The sequence below is a fragment of the Vombatus ursinus genome, unplaced genomic scaffold, assembly GCF_900497805.2.
Source record: "Vombatus ursinus unplaced genomic scaffold, bare-nosed wombat genome assembly UNPS02014808.1, whole genome shotgun sequence".
In the NCBI taxonomy this organism is placed as follows: domain Eukaryota; kingdom Metazoa; phylum Chordata; class Mammalia; order Diprotodontia; family Vombatidae; genus Vombatus; species Vombatus ursinus.
Window position 1 is genome coordinate 3,841,121 of NW_020954586.1, and position 19,864 is coordinate 3,860,984.

General features: G+C 51.4%; 1 protein-coding gene and 2 non-coding genes across 3 annotated transcripts; all 3 read right to left on the reverse strand.

The window, feature by feature from the left end:
- Positions 1–11,344: 11,344 nt before the first annotated feature.
- On the reverse strand, positions 11,345–19,864 carry NCL (nucleolin). Its single transcript, XM_027875284.1, has 13 exons — positions 19,758–19,864; positions 18,444–18,554; positions 16,535–16,958; positions 15,975–16,160; positions 15,731–15,814; positions 15,379–15,517; positions 14,501–14,619; positions 14,271–14,397; positions 13,252–13,551; positions 13,028–13,164; positions 12,520–12,646; positions 11,945–12,180; positions 11,345–11,845 (listed from the first exon to the last, which is right to left on the reverse strand). The coding sequence occupies exons 1-13, from the start codon at positions 19,773–19,775 to the stop codon at positions 11,769–11,771; spliced, it is 2,085 nt and encodes a 694-aa protein (XP_027731085.1). The 5' UTR covers positions 19,776–19,864; the 3' UTR covers positions 11,345–11,768.
- LOC114052692 lies at positions 12,760–12,838 on the reverse strand. The gene has a single exon (XR_003570304.1). It is a non-coding gene; the product is annotated as a small nucleolar RNA SNORD20 (small nucleolar RNA).
- On the reverse strand, positions 15,588–15,660 carry LOC114052690. The gene has a single exon (XR_003570302.1). It is a non-coding gene; the product is annotated as a small nucleolar RNA SNORD82 (small nucleolar RNA).

Consider the following 19,864-nt stretch of genomic DNA (forward strand, 5'->3'; position numbering starts at 1 on the left):
CCTGCAGCCCCGAGGGAGCCGGGGTCCGGCCGGCCCCCGGGCTGCCGCACAGACCTCCGGCTTTGCTGACTGGACCGTCTGCGGGGGCGTGGGCCTCGGACCCTGCCAGAGGAGGAGCACCAGCCCTAACCCACCTGCCAAGTGCCCAGAAAGCCACTGGGGATGGAGAGAGCAGGAGCCCGGGAGCTCGCCAACCTCCACGCCCCGGGGGCCTGCCTTTTTGGTTTTTTTAAAGAGACACCTTCCACCAGAGGCAAAGCTAGCTGCCTCTTCTTGAGTTGGGGCTGGGGCAGATGGGTAATGCACGAGGGGAGGCCCCCCCCCCCCCCCCGCACCCCCTCCCCTCTAGCTCTCCACCTTCTGCTGCCAGGGCCTGAGGCTGGTCCTGTGGGCCCTCCAGCCCCTCGGGGCCCTTGCACAAACAAGCCTGCAGAGAAAATCACCTTGATCACCACTAAACCCTCTCTGGACTCCAGGGGCTCAGCCCTGAGGTGGCCGGCAAGTTCACAGATGCTCAGCCGGCCCCTAGCAAGCTTCTCATCTCATCGCCTCCCAAAGCCCGCCAGCCTTGGGAGGGAGAAATGGTTCACTCTGACTACCTCAAAGGCTCCGCTTTATGGAATCCTTTCACGCCTGAGACGCTGGATGTCCTGGCCGTTGACTCCCAACCCCTGCGGCCCCGGACAGAAGCCGCTGGGACCCCGGGCTCCCGGTGCCTGATTTCATGGCCCGGGCCGGAGGACAGCAATCACCTTCTCTCCCTGGAGCACGGGTCACAGGTCCCCTCCCTGGGCGCTTAGCTCCAGTGACCTGGGAAGGCTGGGGAGTTGGTATTTTCTAAGCTACTGTGAAGTTTTATTTATGAAGGCTTTTAGAGGGAGCAGAAGAGAGCAGATGCAGGCGGCCTCTAGCTGGTGGGTCTCTCTCTGTTCACCTGCTTTCCCCTGATCCCAGCAGGATCCCCGGACCCCCGTCCCCACGTCCCAGAACCGGACAGAAACATGAAGAGACTCCTCCGCCTTCCCTTCCTGCTCCATGATCTGTGATCAGGGGGCCTGTATTTATGGTAGTATGTGTGTGTAGGAGTAGGGGGTCTCATGTGTGGAAAGGGGCGACCTCAGCCCTATCCCACTTGGGAGCCAAATGTACACGTTTCTGCCTCACAATTCACTGCCTGGTTTTGTTAATGAAAAGGGAGATGTGAAAAATCACAACACGGTTTGGCTCTATCCATGAGACACGTCCGTGGGGCCCTGAAGGTGGGGTGGGAGAAGAAAATTCGAGTCCCCCTCCCTCAGTTCATGTGCCCTCCTGCAGAGAGTAGGCAGGGGAACGGGACTTGGAAACCAGACTGGAATCGGAGACCACCAATGTCACTTCTTTGCTTCTTACTATCGATAAACCTGTGCTCAGATACGAGGGGGCCACGTAGGGCCAGGCCCCCCTCCCCATTTGTAGAGATGAGGACGAGGAAGAAGAATCTGTTTGGCCTGGGCGGTCCTGTAGCTCGTGTCTGGGGTGGGATTAGAAGCACAATCGTGGTTCCTGGCTGCCATACACGTGTGTGATTTTTCCCCAATAGAACAGAAGCCCCGTGAGGGCAGGCTTTTTTTGTCTCTGGCTATAGTGCCAGACGAGTGGATGTGAGACCTTTATAAACGCTTCCTACCTGGTAAGTTTAACAGTGAGCCCCTTTGGCCCAATGTTGGTGAAAAAACAGGGTCTCACTTATTAGCAGGAAAAAAATGATTCCAGGTTATACCAGCTGGGGGTCTGTATTTGAAAGCAGGTCTGGTGGAACCAAAGCTGCTTTGCTCTGCTGTGTTCCTGTGGTCAGCTTACTTCCCTCAGGGATGGCCGTTGGAGTAGCTGGTTTCTAAGGTCCCTGAGCCTATGGTACTCTGGACCTCGGTTTTCCTCTTCTGTAAAATGGGCTCCCAAGCTCCTTCCAGTCCACACCTGGCGGGCTGAATTAACTACGGATTACATTAAAACTCAAGAGGGGCCTCACAGTTCTTGAAGGAAGCTGGAGAAGCCAGCCCCTTGTATCATCCAGCCCTGAGGGGCCCTTTACTTCCTATGCATTCTCATTCATCCAGATCTCTGCTCCAAAGGACTGCTGCAAGGCCTGAGGCTGTGCAGAGGTGCAGCTGAGAGGATCAGATATTGGCCCTGATCACCTTCACTTGGAGGCCTACCCACTAACTCACACCACTGACTCCTTGCTGTCCCCAGGTAGGCCACTTAGAGGTTAGGTTTCACACGGGTAGACAGCGTATGGCTGGGCCTTTGGACCTCTCTCCCAGCAGTCTTCTGCTCTGATAGGTCTGGAGGGGAAGCTGACCCTGGGAGGGCTCTGAGCCCTCTGGGGCATTCTGGGGACTTCCACCAGCTCTTGTCCCTGCCTTCCAGCGGCTGGAGGGCCCAGAGCACTGGGATGAACTTGGTTACTCTGCAGTGGGGCTCATGGCTAAGAACTCAGCAAATGGCTCCACAATTCTTGGGAGCAGCTGTTGCAACCCAGCTCAGCACAGGATTCTGACAAGAGGTGGTTTGAGTTGAGCCTGGAGCCTCTTCCAGGGACCTTTGGCCAATGGGCACGAGGCACTCCCTTCATCACCAGCACTAAAGCCAAAGCTAGCATAGTGCCCAGAAAGTCAATGCCGTTAGTCAGGAAGTCCTGGCTCCAGATCCCACCTTGGCCACACGCTCAGAGTTATGGGACCTGGAGGAGTCCTTGCTTCTCAAAGCCCTGGTGCATCGGTAGAGGGAGTTTCCCTACCAGGAGCTCTTTACACCATAAATAAAGCTGGATCACAACTATGGGATGACGTGGATATATCTTAGTGCATTTCCATACTCCGCATCCTGGGCATCCTTCCCTATACCCTCCCCAGTATGCCAGGGGCTATCTCATGAGAAAGAGAGTCAAACTCTCCATTTTGTTTTTTAATGAGGCATTGAATTGTTGGGTCCCCGAAAATGTGCTGTTGGACTTCAGTCACAATCCTTGCCCAGTTCTGAGGCTTGGACTGGAGCCACAGGATTTGTATCTGAGTGGTATTAACAGTGCCAAATGAGATACAGGAGTTGGGCCAAAGTCTTCCTCTCTCCGGGCCTCAGTCTCCTTCTCTGTAAGATAAGGAGGCTGCCTTCACTCTAAGATAACCACAAAGACTGGCCCCACAGATGCAAGAGGGTAGAAAAGGTTGGGGGGAGGGGAGAGTTTCCTTGTCCAGGTGATGGTTATTTCCTGGGGGAGAGGGGTTGGCCCGCTTCTTCTACCAACCCCAACCAGCAAGAGAGCTGCCTAATCATGGCAGCAAATCAGGAATAATGATAATAATCCATTCTCCAAGTTGTAAATTTATTTCCTCGAGTTCTTATGAAGGAAGGTCCGAGCACTGGATTTGGGCCTCAGTTTCCTCATCTGTAAAATAAAGGGGTTGGACTCGGTGGTCTCAGGTCTTTTCCAGTTCTAAATCTATAACCCTGTGACTACAGGGCTCTCGGATTCTGCCCTTCCAGCCCTGCTGCCCCCATATCAGATCACGGCCAGAGAAGGTCATGCAGAACTTGCATTTTTAATAGATATATTTGAATAACTTTCACTATCATTGGTTTCCTTAGTCATCTTATTATGTATTTTATGAATTTAAAATCATGATTCTGAGCAGAGTTTCCCTGGGCTTCACCAGACAGCACAAAGGGGGCCAGTGCACCCCCCCCAAAAAAAAGGGGGGTGGGAAAAGCAGAAAGACCAATCTTCCTGAAAAGCTGAAGAGATCAAAGATAGGGTGGAGGAATGTGGCTCAAGAAAATATCCTCATGGGAGGAACTTGAAGGGTGGAGAGGAGCCAGCAAAGGTACATGGAGGGAGGAAGAAGCCGGGGCCAGGAAATGGCCCGGTGACTCACCTCACTCCCTCACCTGATGGAGCTCACTCACATTGCCAATTCTTGGCTTGCCTTAAAGAGACTGATCCTTCCAAAGGTAGAGGAAGTAATTAAGGGAGTCACTTTCTAAGGCAGGCTTCTGAGCAGAATGGAGGAGGAGCCAGGGGCTAAAGGAGAAAGGAGGTGACCCTTGGGGGAAGGGAGCCTCCATCTAGGCCTTTGCCGGAGGACACACTGATACTCATCCAAGGATTTGGAAAAACTATGCAAAGGTCTGGCAGAAAGGCTAAGGTTGTATTCCAGCAATTCTACAGAGGAAACAAGCCAAGAGAGGGGATCATGGGAATGAGACTGAGGCCACAAACAGGCTTAGGAGGAACAGGAAGATTGGTGTGGATGCACAGGGAGCTCTCCAGCCAATTCAGATGTTTATTTTTTTTATTTTATTTTTTTTGGTGAGGCAGTTGGGGTTAAGTGACTTGCCCAGGGTCACACAGCTAGTAAGTGTCAAGTGTCTGAGGCCAGATTTGAACTCGGGTCCTCCGGACTCCAAGGCTGGAGCTTTATCCACTGAGCCACCTAGCTGCCCCCAATTCAGATTTTTAAAAGCCGACAGCAGGTCAGGCGATTAAGATGAATACAAAAGCGTCCCAATCCTGAAGGAACAGTGTCAGCCTGTCTGAGGAAAGCTCAGAAAATAATAATCATTTATTTATTCATTTTAGAAAATGATCTATTTTCCCAATTACATGTAAAAACAATATTCACTTTTTAAAATTGAGTTTTAAATGTTTTCACCCTCCCTCTCTTTGAGAAGGCAAGCAATTTGACGCAGGCTATACGTGCGCTGCCATGTAAAACCTATTTCCATATTAGCCACATATCAAAAGAAAACACAGTCCCCCCCCCAAAAAAAGAAAGTTTAAAAAAATCTGCTTCAATCTGCATTTAGACTCCACTGGTTGTTTGTTTCTCTGGAGGAGAGCATTTCCTGATAATCCTTTGGAAAACAAGCACTTATTAACCACCTACTGTGTGCCAGACACTGTGTTAGGGCTACAAAGAAGCATAAGACAGGCCCTAGCTGTAAGGAGCTCAGCACTAATGGAGGGGACGATGTACAAAGTTCTGTGCAGAGTAGGAAGTCGTTGACAGACAGCACTGGAGTTAAAGGCATGGGCTCAGCTAATATGGACAGGTTCTCTATGACTTCGTATGCATAAGCTATGCATTGTCTGCCTTCTCAAGGGGTGGGGGAGGGGCAGAAGGGAGAGAAATTGGAACTCAAATTTTTAAAAAATGAGTGTTAAAAAACTTAATGTAATTGGGCAATATTTGATGAGATAATTAAAAAAAAAACCATTGATATTTTGTTTCACATCTACCTCTTTTCGACCCCATTTGGGATTTTCTCGGCAAAGATACTGAAGTGGTTGGCCATAGGGTTAAGAGACTTGCCGAGGGTCATATATCTAGTAAGTGTCTGAGGCTGGATTTGAACTCATGAAGAGAGATCTTCCTGATTCCAAGCCCAATGCTCTACCCATTGTACCACCTAGCTACCCTATGAAATACATTTAAAAAAAAACAAAACCTTAAGAGAGGGATTTGGGAAGGTTTTCTGTAGATTTTTTTTGTTTTGTTTTGCTTTTAATTAATTTTGATTTATCAAAAATCACTTCCATAAGCTTTTGAATTTTAAATTTTTCTCCCTCTCCCTCCCCATCTCCCTCCCCAAGAGGGCGCACAATCTGATACAGGCTCTACATATACATTCCTATTAATCATATTTTTCACATTAGTCATGTTATAAGGAAGAATTAGAACCGATAGGAGGAACCACCAGAAAGAGGAAACAAAACACAACAGAAGGAAAAAGAAAAAACAGTGTGCTTCCATCTGCATTCAAACTCCATAGTTCTTTCTCTGGATGTGGATAGCATTTTCCAGCATGAGGCCTTTGGAGGTATCTTAGATCCTTGCATTGCTGAGAAAGGTTAAGTCTATCAATATTAGTCATCGCACAACGTGGCTGTTACTGTGTACAACGTTCTCTTGGTTCTGCTCACTTCACTCAGCATCAGACCATACAAGTCTTTCCAGATTTTTCTGAAGTCTGCTTCCTCATCATTTCCTATAGCACAATAGTATTCCATTACATTCATATACCAGAACTTGTTCAGCCATCCCCCAATGGATGGGCATTCCCCTCAATTTCCAATTCTTTGTCACCACAGAAAGAGCTGCTATAAATATTTTTGTACATGTGGGTTCTTTTCCCATTTGTATGATCTCTTTGGGATACAGCCCTAGAAGTGCTATTGCTGGGTCAAAGGGTACGTGCATTTTTATTAGAGCCGTTTGGACATAGTTCCAGACTGTTCTCCAGAATGGTTGGATCATTTCACAACTCCACCAATAATGCATTAGTGCTCCAATTTTCCCACATCTTCTCCAACATTTATCATTTTCCTGTTTTGTCATATTTGCCAATCTGATGGGTGTGATGTGGTACCTCAGAGTTGTTTTGATTTACATTTTTCTAATCAATAGTGATTTAGAGCATTTTTTCATGACTGTAGATGGCTTTCATTTCTTCATCTAAGAACTGCCTGTTCATATGCTTGACCATTTATCAATTGGGGAATTAAGAAGATGGGATTTCACTTGGAACTTAAGGGAAGCCAGGGAAGGGAAGCCTTTTGATGGACATGGAGAAAGAGAGAATTCTGGGCACGGAGGAGAGCCCGAGAAATGCTCAGATGGACGGCAGACAGCGCCTTGTGTAGGAAACCGAAAGGAAGTGAGTGCAGCAGCTTTGCGGACACCAAAGTGATCACCCCACACTGACTGGCAGGCTCTCCTGTAGGGAGGGCTCAGCCTGTTTTGGCTTGGCCTCAGAGGACCGACCCAGAAGCAGTGGGTGGCAGTGGTGTTGTGGCCAAGGAGGCAGGGGCGGGGGATCTGCGTCTGGCCAGGCCCAGAATCTAACCCCGGCAGCTGCGGGTCCTCTCCAGACCAGGACAGAAGTTACCTGGACAACCGCCTGTCGAAGACCTGTCCTCACTGGGGGGACGGTCTTCTCTCCTGAGCCAGTCTGGGAGGGCAGATACGCCACAGTGGAAAGAACACTATTGGACTGAGAACCTGGGTTCAAATCCTGTTTCTGATACCGACTCCCTATGTGACCTTAAGCAAAGCATTTTTACCCCTGCTTTCTCAATCGTAAAATGAGGGGAATGAGCTGTCTCTGGGGCCCCTTCCAGACCTCTCTCTGATTGGATTGGTGATCTTGGTTCAGTCATTAAACTCCTTGGGCCTGTTTCCTCCTCCTTTAAACTCAGAGGGTTAGACCCATCCACAGAGGCCCAGGGGGCAGGGTGGGATCGTGGGTCATGAAGATGATCTCCCAGGAAGAGTTACCCTCATTTGACAAAAGAAACCAAAAAAGGTCAGATTGGGCAGGATGACAATCCCCAAACACAGAATCTCACTCAGAACTGAGAAAGACCTTTCAGGATCCTACCGCGAACTGCCCTCCACGGTATCCCCAACGAGGTGCCCGCCATGCAAAAACACAGCCTCTTCTGCTCAGCACAGCACCTGGCACACAGCTGGTGCTTAATAAATGTTCATTGACAGAACACTTGTAATGAGGGATAGCCGGAGATCTTACCAACCAGCTTGTCCTTTGGAGGGTGACTATGGACTTGGATCTCACTTACTACTGCCTCCTCCAGGCCTTGGTTTCCTCATCTGTAAAATGGGGGGGGGGGGGGGTTGGGCCAATGGCTTTGGAGGCTCTTTCCAGTGATGCCCCTATGAAGAGTTCTGAGTGTGAGCTTGGGGTAGTTCTGACTTTGCATTTGAGAACTTTTCTCCTACTTTTTCATAAGCCTTAAACATCTGAGGATCACTCCCATACCCCTTTTTCTTTAAACTTTTTTTTTTGGCCAGACAATGGGGTTAAGTGACTTGCCCAGGGTCACACAGCTAGTAAGCGTTATGTGTCTGAGGCTGAATTTCAACTCAGGTCCTCCTGACTCCAGGGTCGGCCAGTGCTCTATCCACTGCGCCACCTGGCTGCCCCCCGGCTGCCCCCCATGTGCCTTCTTAAGAACACTTGCAGACCCTTCACCATGCAGATAGCCCTCCTTCCAGAGCAGAATGTGATCACACCTTCCTCAAGGTGTAGGACCCAGCTCTGCTCCTTCCTAGCTGGGTGACCTTGGCTAAGTCACTCCCTTCTGAGCCTCCCCTTCATCTGGAAAATGAAGAAAAAGGGAATGTGGGATTACAAGTCCCATGGGCCTCCCCGAAGGCGGGTTTCTGTTTTTTTGCCTTGTAAAGAGCCTTACCTCAAGCCCGGAAACACTTTCACATAAAAGCTGCTGCCTGGATGCTCACTCCTCCTCGCATCTGGGCAGCCTTCTTTGACTCTGAATATAGGACTTCTCTCGGGTTACTCCCCACCCCTCCTACCTTCCCGTCAACTGGAAATAGGACTACCATGCTTTAGGCATTGATAAAGAGGGGAACAGCAAGGTACTAATCCTGAAGGCAGGACCTGGGTTCCAATGTCCCCTCTGATGCTAGCTTTGTGACCTTGGGCCAGTCACTCAAGCTCACTGGGTCTGTTTCGTCATCTGTAGAATGAAGGGATGGACCAGTTGGCCATTGAGGCCCTTTCAGTCGGGTAAGAACAAAGATCAAGGACGTAGCCCTGAGAAGCCAGAGATCTCTTTCCTGGTCATCGACTGTCTAAGCTACATCCTTTGTACAGAATTCTGAAGCTAAGAATTTCCATGAGCTCCAGCTAGCTCAATCTTCCTTGTTGCATCCCTGGACAAGAAAGTCCCTTGCAGAAGAGGGGGTCTGTTGGAAAGAGGCCTGTGAAACAAAGCCAGTGCAACCAGGATGAGAAGGGAGGCAGAAAGCTGGAAAAGTTCTACGGCCAGTGTCTCTGATAAAGGCCTCATGTCTAAAATACGTAGAGAACCAAGTCAAATTTGAGAACACAAGTCATTCCTCAATTGATAAATGGCCAAAGGATACGAACAGGCAGTTTTCAGACGAAGAAATTAAATCTATCTATAGTCGTATGAAAAAAATGCTCTAAATCACTGAGATACCACATCACAGCTGATTGGCTAGGGAAAACTGGGACACTAACGCACTGTGGGTAGAATTGTGAACTGATCCAACCATTCTGGAGAGCAGATTGGAACTATGCCCATAGGACTATAAGAACGTGCATACCCTTTGACCCAGCAATACCACTACTAGGTGTCAATGATCATAAAAAAGAACCCACATGTGCATAAAATATTTACAGCAGCTTTTTGTGGTGCCAAAGAATTAGAAATTGAGGGGATGCCCATCTATTGGGGAATGGCTGAACAAATGTGATAGAATACTATTGTGCTGTAAGAAATGATGAGCAGGTGGAATTCAGAAAAAACCTGGACAGACTTGTATGGACTGATGCTGCGTAAAATGAGCAGAACCAGTACATTGTGCACGGTAACAGCCAGTTGACAGACTTAGCCCTTCTCAGCAATGCAAGAATCTAAGACATCTCCAAAAGTCTCATAATGGAAAATACTATCCACATCCAGAGAAAGATCTGTGGAGATTGAATGCAGAATGAAGCATAGTATTTTTGTTTTTTCTTTCCTGTGGTTTTCCCTTTTGTTCTGATTCTTTTACAACATGATTAATGTGGAAATAACATGATCGTACACAGTCTACATCAGATTGCATGTCATCTTGGGGAGAGGGGAGGGAGAAAAAAATTTGGAACTCACACATTAAGTGAATGTTGAAAACTAAAAAATAACTAAATTTTTAAAAAATACCCTGTTGACTACTCACACCCTGCACCAATCATATTGCCTTCCTTACCTGTAAGAGGGAGTTGGCTTTGATGGCCAAAGGTTCCAACCCCCTTCCAAGCCTAAATCTAGGCCCCTAGGAAGCTGCTTAATACTGGGAAATGCCCCCATTCCACTTCCAACACTCCATTAGAGCTTCTCCCCAATTCCCCAAGCTGCATGAAAACTTCACCTTAGCAGGTGACTTTCTCAGTCCACCTGTTCCACTCAGCCCAGACTAAAACTCCCTTTCCCTGGCACCAGCAGCCTCTCCCATAGCAGCCTACATGTCCAAGCATCCAGTCATGAGGCCAGAATGATGAGAGGAGCATTGGGTAACGGCCCCCATGGTCAACACTCGTCACTTTTGTGGGCCGGAAAGTCGTGCGTGAACCTCACCAACCTGGATGGGTGGTGATCTGGGCAGTCCGTCGTCCTTCCTGGTTAGCGGGCCATAACGTAGCACCATGTAGCTCTAAGGCTGCCATGTCTTACACGGTCCTATGCCGCCACCTGCTGGGGAGAGGCCGCATGGCCTTCCCAACCATTTGCTAGAGACCTCTTCTAAAATGGCTGCAGGTTTCCAAGGTTCAGGCTGTTAAGGTATGCCCCTCCTCCCCATTTTGACTGATAGCCAGGCAGCTCTACTAGGCTGGCTACCTTATTTACCTAAAGATGCAGTGTTCCCTCGTCTCCTTTCCCAGCATGCACAGCACCTCTCGGTCTTTCTGTCAGTGACCAGTCTGCCCACCGGATATAGCAGCTATAGGGAGGACATCCTGGCAATGACCCACATGGCTTTCCAGCCACATTCCTCACAGCCTCATGCTAACGATGCAACTGTGACCCTATTCTCTGCTCCGCCACCCAACACTGTCCACAAACCTGCTAGCCACTGGGACAGTCTAATGGAGCTCCCCTTTACTAGCTCTCCCCTCAACACCGAGGGCCAGGCTTTGGTTTTGGGCAGTTTTCCCCCCATCTCCTATGCCCCACCGCCCCCCAGCTCACCTGGCATTCAATACAAGCCCTCCTGGCACCCCTGTCAGGCCTAGCCTAGTTTTCAGGCACACCTCTTCCATAACCAGGTGGAAGGTTTCCTTTTCACATGTGCTGCCCTTTGCTTTCTTTCAGGGTTTCTGGGGCACCTGTGCACAGATGTAAATACCCATTCTTCGTGCTGAACATGCTACTTCTTCACTTACTTCCCAGGAAGAACTACAGGGCCTCAGTTACCAACCAACGCCCTGGGGGCTTTCCTAACCCCCAAGGACCGGATTTCTAAAATCCCGCATGAAGCTAAGTCCCCTCTGCAGGTGCCGTACCACCCTAACAACTGCTTTGTGGTACTTGGACGCCATGGGCTGGCTCACCCCCACGGAGGCCTCCAACAACACAGAGACCCATCAAAGGCCCCGCTGCTGCTGTCCCCTCACCAGAGATCTCTAAGGGGCCCACAGGATGCTTGGGCAGACACAACCCAGGGATGCATATCTTGGGAGTAACATCTCCCAAGAGTCAACAGCTTCTTCACTGGGTGCCTTGATTGAAAGCCCTTTAGGAAACAGTCTGGCACCAGGTTAGGCCCTTTTAATGTGTCCTAAGACAGGCTGCTAAAGCAGGAACCATGAGAAAACATTTGCCTTTTTTCTTTACAGCCAAAAAGAGGGAATAAAAACGAAACAAAACACCACTACAGGTATTTTTAGGAAAAAAATGGTTTTGTACATGGGGTATAACATTATAAACTCAAGACAACTCAGACAAAAAGGTGACCTCCCACAGCTACCACCCGTCTCTGCAAAAAGTTTATATGGAACATCCATCCAGCCAAAACCGCTGCGCTCTCTCCCTTGAAATGTCATCTAGGTTTGTCCAAGACGCCCGCCGGCTGCCCGTCTGTCTTGGAATGTCCTCAGAAGGCTCCGTCAGTGAGTAGACGACAGGATAAAACCCCCAGAGTCCGTTCACATGGCAGGGGAAAAGAGAAAGGGGGAAGCTATTCAAACTTCGTCTTTTTTCCTTGTGGCTTGTTATCACCGCCTCCTCCTCGGCCTCCTCGGAAACCGCCCCGGCCTGCGTGCAGAAGAGGGCCACCGTGAGTACCGAGAGCGCCCACCAAGACCCCTTGCACTGAGTCTGAGCTCATCTGACCCGAGCCAGCCCCAACCTTACCTCCAAAGCTTCCTCGGCCTCTGCCTCCAAAGCCCCCTCGGCCACCTCTGCCGCCTCCTCGGCCCCCGAAGCCTCCACGGCCGCCGCCACCGCCGCCACGGCCGCCCCCTCGGCCTCCAAAGCCGCTAGGCTTTGCCCAGTCCAAGGTCACTTTGTTTCCGTCGATCTCCCCATCCTCCATGGCCTCTTTTGCGGCTTTGGCATCTTCCTCCGAGTTGAAGTCCACAAAACCAAACCTAACACAGGGTCAGCAGCAAACGCAAAGGTTGGTGGGGGCAGTGCCGGAAACCTCCCCTCCCCTTAGACAAATCCTTTCTGTGAGCAGGACATGCTGCAACACCCCTCCAACCTCCCAAATCAGAGCGACTGTTTTCTGGGCCCACGTTAAGACCCCCGGAAGCGTGTCTCACAGCCACACAGAAGTGTCCTCAGGATGAGAGGTGACACACGACACAGCGTAGTGTGGTGTGAAAATTTCTCTTCTTCTCGTGCGAATCCACAGCCCGTCACAGGTAGACAGGGCGGAGCTCATTGAGAAGACACCAAGCCCCCCTAGGCAGACTCCCACCACGTACCCTTTCGAAGACCCTGTCTCCCTGTCTGTGACTATCCTGGCGCCCACAGAGCCTTGAAACGAATCTTTCAATGTTTCTTCCGTCGTGTCTTCAGACAGGCCTTTGACGAACAAGGTTTTGTAGGACTCTGGGGAAAGAAGATGCTGGCACGTCACCTCCAGCACTAAGAGGCCCTGCAGCCTGTCAGCACATAGTAGGCTCACAGGCTATGGTGAACTGTGACCAGATCTTTATGGAGAGCTGGATCAGAACTTGACTATCTAGAGGAATTTTCTAGAGATTTCATCAGCAATTCTCAGATAATTAGTCATCACATCCAGCATCATTTTTTCAGCTGCAAAAAGCCAAGCCTTCCCCTGCCCCTTTAGTATTTTACATGGCTCTTTCTTTTGAAGGCAAAGATCTGGAAATGCAATTTCCCTGGTCTGGCCACTCCCAGGTGAAGAAACTCCCTCTACCTACGGAGATGGCAGTAGCCTGCCTCCCCACCCAGGCCTCCTTCACTTACGGTTCCTTGGGGCTGTGTTGGTGGCCTTTTGCCCCTTCAGCTCCAGCCGGATGGCTCTGCCTTCAATCTCTATATTGTTACAAGAATTCAAAGCTTCTTTCGCATCTTCCACGGAGGCAAACTCAATGAATGCGTACCTACGCAGGAAAGCAAGAGATTCAGACCCCTGGAAGAGCCCCCTGACCCCGGCCTGGAGAGGCCCCGTGCCTCGCTGGCCCCCTCACCCTTTGGGTCGGCCTTGGTTGTTCTGGGGCAGGCTGATGGACGTGGCCTTCTCAAACACTTCCTGCAGACTCTCCTCTGTGGCGCTGTAGGCGAGGTTGTTCAGCACCAGGGTCTTGGAGTCTGATGGCTTGGTGGTGCTCCCACCCCAGGCATTATTCTTCCCTCTGGCGTTCTCTTGCCCTTGGCTTTTCTCCCCTGTGTAGTCCAGAATGAGTGCTCGGCCATCGATCTCAGTGCCCTGCTTCTCTTCTAAGGCCTTGTCCACATCTGCTTCAGTCTTAAATTCAACGTAGGCAATTCTGGAAAATGGGGGTGGGGGGGTCAAGCCATTGGTTTATTCAACACTTCCAAGACAGGAAGGATGTGAGAGGTGAATGCTGCCCAAGAGGCACCACCCAGGTGTGAATCAAAAACTGGTGGACCAGAGACCAAAAAAAAATCATGCCCGGGGTCTACACACACTGGGCAATGAGGCTGTGGTACGGTCTCCACCGGCCCAGGCCAAGCTCCCTGACAGACTGTGGGTGCCCACACACGGCCAGTTCGGCTGTCAGCAGTGACTCCCTCTCCCTTGAGGGCTGCTACACACCCCCGGTGTCAGGGACTACCTGCCGAGGTGAAAAAAACTGAATTCGGAAAGCACCCTCCACCTTTTAGAAGGGAATTCTTTTTTCCCCTAACACAGGCAAACCAAATTGGATTCTGATTCTAAGTGGTTTACCCAGGGACACAAAGGTACCAAAGTGAGACTCAGACTCGCAATCCACCAGAACACTTGGCGCACACACAGTCATAGCAGTGTGCATTTCTACCTCCATCGAGATCACATCCATCATCACAGGGGTGCCAAGCCTCCCTTTTAAAGAGGGCTCAGTGGCCCAGCCTTGATAATAAGCTTCTGAACTCCTGAAAGGCAGCCCATGGCAGAGCACCTGGCTTGCAGTGTGGGTCCCACTGCATCGCATAGGCTCATTCTCTGACCCCACCCAAGCCCCCTCCACCACAAACACCAACCTACCCTTTAGGGGTCCCATCCTTGGTGCAGACCAGTCTGACCTCAATAGCGTCTTCAAACACTTCCTTGAGCTCCTCTTGTGTTACTTTATATGGCAGATTCTTGACGAAGAGCGTCCGTGCGTCTCGGTCTAGAGAAAGGAGAAGGTCCTGTCAGCCGGGTTTCTAGAGGGCCCTGAACAGGAGCCACCACCCACAGGGAAGAGGTCAGCTCAGAGCCTCCCCTTCCCCTACCTTTCTTATTCTCTTTTGCTTTTTCCAGCTTCATTTCAGAGCCAAGCACTTTGGAGCCACTGAGTTCCAGAGCTTTTTCCATGTCTTCAGCAGATTCAAATTCCACATAGCCAAACTTCCTGGAAAGAAGAAAAAAAGAGAGAGGAAAAGGCTGCCACTGGGCCGGGGTCTGGTTAAGGATGAGAATAACCCACAACTCCCCAAACCGCTCAGATGAGGCCCACGTGGCAGGGGGAGTGCTAACAGCTACACATGGCGAGGGTTGGCTCCCCATGGCCTTCTTCACGCTCCTGTTTCTAGGAAGGTCTGAGGGAAATGCGCAGTGCAAAAATCCCAGCAGTGACTCGGATGGCCACCCCTAGCAGCAGGAGACCAAGGACATCACCTTTTCTCAAGAGACGGGGTCTCTCAGGGTGGCCTGGAGCCAACTCCCCCCAACTCGGGACCCTACGTCTAAAAATAGAAGAAAACCTCTCTCCCAAAGATACAAAAGAGGCATTAAAAAAGGTTTAAAAATACGACTGTTGGTCTTCCCTGTGCCAAAGACCACCTCCAGCTCACTGGCACCAAGAGTGCGCAGCTGCCTCGGATACCTATCACGTAATAGACAGACATGGCCACACGGGGTACGTGAGCTCTTGGCATGGCCCCGATCTAGTCTTCAGTCTGAAAAGGCACCTAAGAGCGCGAGGGTTTCAGTCACCCCATGCCTTCCTGACTCCACTGCCCCATGAGATGCTTCTCTGGTGTTCAAGTCAAATCTGCAGAGGTAAACGCTCCGTTTGACCCTAACTAAATCTGCTAAGTAAAGACTGGCGTGTTCACCTTTTAAAAAGCTCTGGGGGGCCCTCATAAATGAAAACACCCAGGCCACTTACCTGGTGGCACCAATGCGCACGTCTACAACGGTAAGGTCCTTTTTTGCAAAGAAGTCCGTGATGCCGGTTTTGAGCTCTGAAGCAGTTTTGTTGAAATTCAGGTTACCAGCAAAGAGATTGAAATTTGTAGATGCTTCAGCTGTTGCAAAGAAACAACTTGTGTTAAGGTGGGAAAGCTGACCTCGCTGTAGAGACCCAGAAGCCCAGGAGCACATCAGCTTATTACCATGAGCGTCTATCAGGATTCAGAATTAAGTCCCTTGGCAGATCATCACCTGTGCCCGGCCACGAGTCAGCAGCCCGCCTGCCCCTGCCCCTGCCCCCACCGACACCTGCTTTGGGCTGCACTCACCATCCAGTTTCTGTTTCTTGGCTTCGGGGGCCTTCTGTTTGCCCATTTCCTTTTTCCTCTTTCCAGGGGCTTCTTTCACAGGTACTGCAAGACAAGAGCAGCAGGCATGACCACCTCCTGCCACCAGCCCACTATGAGCGCCACCCAACCAATTCCTGTGCACCAGCTTGCTCTGGGGCCAAGAAAAGGCCAGATTCACTCCTGGAGGCACCACGGACTCCAGGTTTCTTTCTCCAATCCTTACCTTCCTCCTCCTCTTCCTCCTCCTCCTCCTCGTCGTCATCCTCATCTTCGTCATCTTCCTCCTCCTCATCTTCGTCATCTTCCTCCTCCTCCGACTCCTGGGCCTTCCCAGGTTTCCCTGCTGCAGCTTTCACGGCAGTAGCCTTCCCTTTGGTGGGGGTGATTTCCATAGCTTCTTCTTCTGAGTCTAAAAAGAACGCCTCTGTTTGAGTACTGCCCACGAGGGAAGGAGCAGAGATGAGTGACCACCCTTCCTATTTATTAACATGCTCCAAGCTTCCCAGGCAGCGCCACCACTATTACCAGGGATCATCACACTGTGACTAGGGATGGACCCTGACTGTCTGCTCAGCCTGAGGAGAGAATCCGCCAGAGCCGCCTGCGGGACCATCCCGAGGGCCCGAGGCCCATTTCCCAGGGTTCCAGGCTGACGCAGCCTCCACTGAGCCTATCTAACTCTAGGCAGAGAATTGAAACTCTGGGCCAAGTGAAGACCAGCGCAAGCTTATAGGTTTCCAAACAAAGCCTCTTTACCATGACCGGGACAGAAACCAACATTACCATCGTCATCTTCCTCCTCATCGCTGTCCTCCTCGTCTTCCTCATCCTCCTCATCCTCGGAGTCTTCTTTGGCGGGAGTTGCTCCCATCTTTGCGGCTTTGGGAGGCTCAAACTCCTCATCCTCATCTTCACTGTCCTCTTCTTCAGACTCACTGTCCTCCTTCTTGGCGTTCTTTCCATTTTTTGCCCCTTTGGCTGGGGTGGCAGCTGGCTTAGCTGGAGTGGCTCCCTTCTTGCCTGGGGTGGCAACGGCCTTGGCGGGGGCAACCGCCTTCTTGGCGGGGGCCGGGGTGGCTGCCTTCTTCCCAGGAGTTACGGCTGCTTTCTTGGCTGGCGTGGCGGCAACAACAGCCTTTTTGGTTGGTGGTACCTTCTTTGCTGGTGTGGCCACAGCCTTTTTGCCCTTCTTCTGAGGGACTACAACCTAATAATAATTTTTATTGATAAAGTGTTATAATTTACAAAACGCTTTTTAACCTAAAAGAAACAACAAATGGAAATTCAAACTAGAAAATACAACTCAAGACATAAAAATATCGAGACAGCCTGAACGAGCTACAGAACAAACAGGGCAGGTGACCTGGTGCCACCCCTCCCTCCCCGTGCAGGGATCCGGAGTCTGAACCACCTATCCATCTTCCACTACAACCTGCACCCTGAGGACTTGCTCATACAGGTATGAAGTACTGGTACTCAAAAGCCAGGCCTGGGCAAAAAACAGCTTTGAAGGGGGGAGCGAGGAAAGCATCACGAACCAGGCACTGTACGTGGCCACTTCAAACAGTGTAATTCGACTGCCAAAGAGGGCGAGGCAATTCCCCAGTTACTCTGTCCTATTCTGGCTACAATATCACACAATTTGTTCCACCCTAGAGTATAAGCTCCCTGAGGGACAGTTTGGTCTACATCACCCTTCCTGATCTCCCTAGTGCTTGCGAGGGCTCTGCACCCAGGAGGCAGCTCCAAAAGGAGGCTGGACTACGTGGGCTTGGAGGCCTCTTCCTGCTCTGTACCTGTTACTCTCTGAACAAGGTTCTGTGATTCCAGCTTGTCACTAAGATGCTCCCACATAAGGACCATGGATTCAGAAATTCTCAATCCTCCAAGTCCTGTCAGAGCTAAGAAAGAATTTGGTCTAACTTGTTTTACAGTCAAGGAAAACACAAAGTCAAACATGTAGAAAGCAGCCAAGTCTGTACTTTGAGTGTAAGTACTTTCTCACAGACTAGAACCCGTGCCCCAGCAACCCAAGTTAATGTCCGTACCGCCATTAACAAGGATGCTAAATTTTTTAAAAAGTGCCTAAATCAACAACATCAAGTGTTTCTTACCTCCCAAGGACAGCATCACCTCAGCCCAGGAGGAGCCTCACATCACATGTACAGACCCGCCAGGGTTGGCCTCAACCACCCCAACAAGGCGGCTGGGTCCTTCCGGAACACTCCTGGCAGGGGTCCTGCCTAGTTGTAGGCATTGAAAGCCCACACTTACACGGCCTGGGTAAAGCCCAGTGTATTTCATATAATTCTTCATTAAGTGAGGTGTTTTTTAGCTGATGTATATTACTAAGCATCCTTCTTAGAAATGAGTACAGTATCTAGTCTGCCCAAGAATTACCTCTGCCCTTAAATGAGAAAGGAATCAATGCCCTCTAAAATAGTCTGGGACTTTTAATTAATTCCTCCCTTATATCAAACCCAGATTTGAATATTGCTGTGACTAGGCCCCCAAATTATCCTTCGCGTAATTAAGGTTTAAAAGGAACGGATGCCACGCAACTGCACGGCATCAAGTTTTACCCAAATCCTTGCCTACAAATTCCCTTCCAGACTCTGAAGAGAGTTTAGTTCGCTCCTCTTTTTCTTTACAGAACAAAACGAATCGTTTCTGGACAGAGCTGCAAAGTTACCTCTTCTCCACTGCTTTCTTCTTCATCTTCTGACATGTCCTCATCTTCGCTGTCTTCTACCTCCTTTGGGGGAGGGGCCATTTTCTTTGGCTCACCTTGACTTTTAGCAGCCTGGAAGGAAAGACCAAGAGCATGGCATTCACATCCCAACAGCTCAAGTTATCGTAGGCTCTGCCACAAGCATGGAGGACAGCAATCACATTTATAAAATCTACCGGCTTCAAAACGGGCCCAAAACGCACCCTCTTTCAGGCCAGGCAGTCCTCCCTATGGAAAGGTTCCCCCTTTCCTGGCCCCCCTCCTTTATCCCAACAACTTCAGAACATCTGAAAATGCTGGTCAGCTGCAAGACCCCCAGAACACTGAAACGGAAGGTCACGAGGTTAAAGCCGATAAAGAATGCGGGCTCCGGCTTGTTTCAGGGGAATTCGTCCCCCTAACGTTGCGGTAAATAGCTTCAACATCTGCTGTTCAGCAGTACCAGGGTCTTCTTCCCAGAAAGACTTTCAGTGGCGTCCCGCGTCCCACCAGCCAGGCCACGTGGGGCAGTAAGGAAGCACGTGGCGACAGCGTTGCCCACACACTACCACTCCAGCCCCCTCCCCTTCTCCTGGCACCCTGGCTGCCCTCCCCCTCCTACGCCCCGGATCCTGCGATCAGCCAATGCCCCTGCCCCCTCCCCCTCCCCCTCAGCCCGAGGGCGGGATCAGGCATTCGGAAGCCAAGGGTCAGCAGGGCCACGAGGCCACGTGGTCAGAACTGCCCTTTTGACAGATGAGGAGGAACCCGGGGCCCGCGGCCACCAGGGACCCAGGTCTGAGCCTGGCCCATCCCCCAGGCCCCCGAGGCCACCATCCGCGGACGCGGACACGGACTCGGACCCGGACCCGGGCCAGGCTCGGCCTGAGCCGGCCCGCCAGGCTGAGCCACATGGCGGGCGGGCGAACTCCGCGCCCACGTGCGCGGCGCCGCACACGTGCGCCGGCGGGGGCCCAGGTCGGGCACTCGGCGCACGGAGATGACCTCACGGCAGCCCTCGCCCCACCACTCCCTCCCCCTTCGGGACCCAGCGCGCACGCGCGGCCTCCCTCCCCGCCTTCCCTCCCGCCGCTCTCGGCTCCCGGCTCCCAGGGCCCTCCGCCTCCCCGCCCGCAGCAGAAACAGAAGTGGCGGCGGCGCCGAGTCGCGCGAGACTTCCCGGGAGCTCCGCGCCGCGCACGCGCTGTCGCGCTCCTCCCCGCTCCCGCGCGCTCAGGCCCGCTAGGCCCCGCAGCCCCCGGGTGCGCGTGGCGGCGCTAGCCCGCCGCGGCTCACCTTCCCCAGCTTCACCATGGTGGCGGCGCGTGACTAGGGCGCGGAGGGTGCGGATCCGTCGGCCGGGGCCCAGGCAACGTCGGTGGCGGCGGGGAGCGCGGGCAGGA

What these genes read in the sequence shown, in the direction of transcription:
- NCL (XM_027875284.1), bottom strand. An exon ending in AAGAAAGCAGTGGAGAAGAG is followed by an intron (nt 16,959 to 18,443) that starts GTAACTTTGCAG and finishes AATTATTATTAG; the next exon opens with GTTGTAGTCCCTCAGAAGAA. An exon ending in AGCAAAAGAGAATAAGAAAG is followed by an intron (nt 14,398 to 14,500) that starts GTAGGGGAAGGG and finishes TCCTTTCTCTAG; the next exon opens with ACCGAGACGCACGGACGCTC.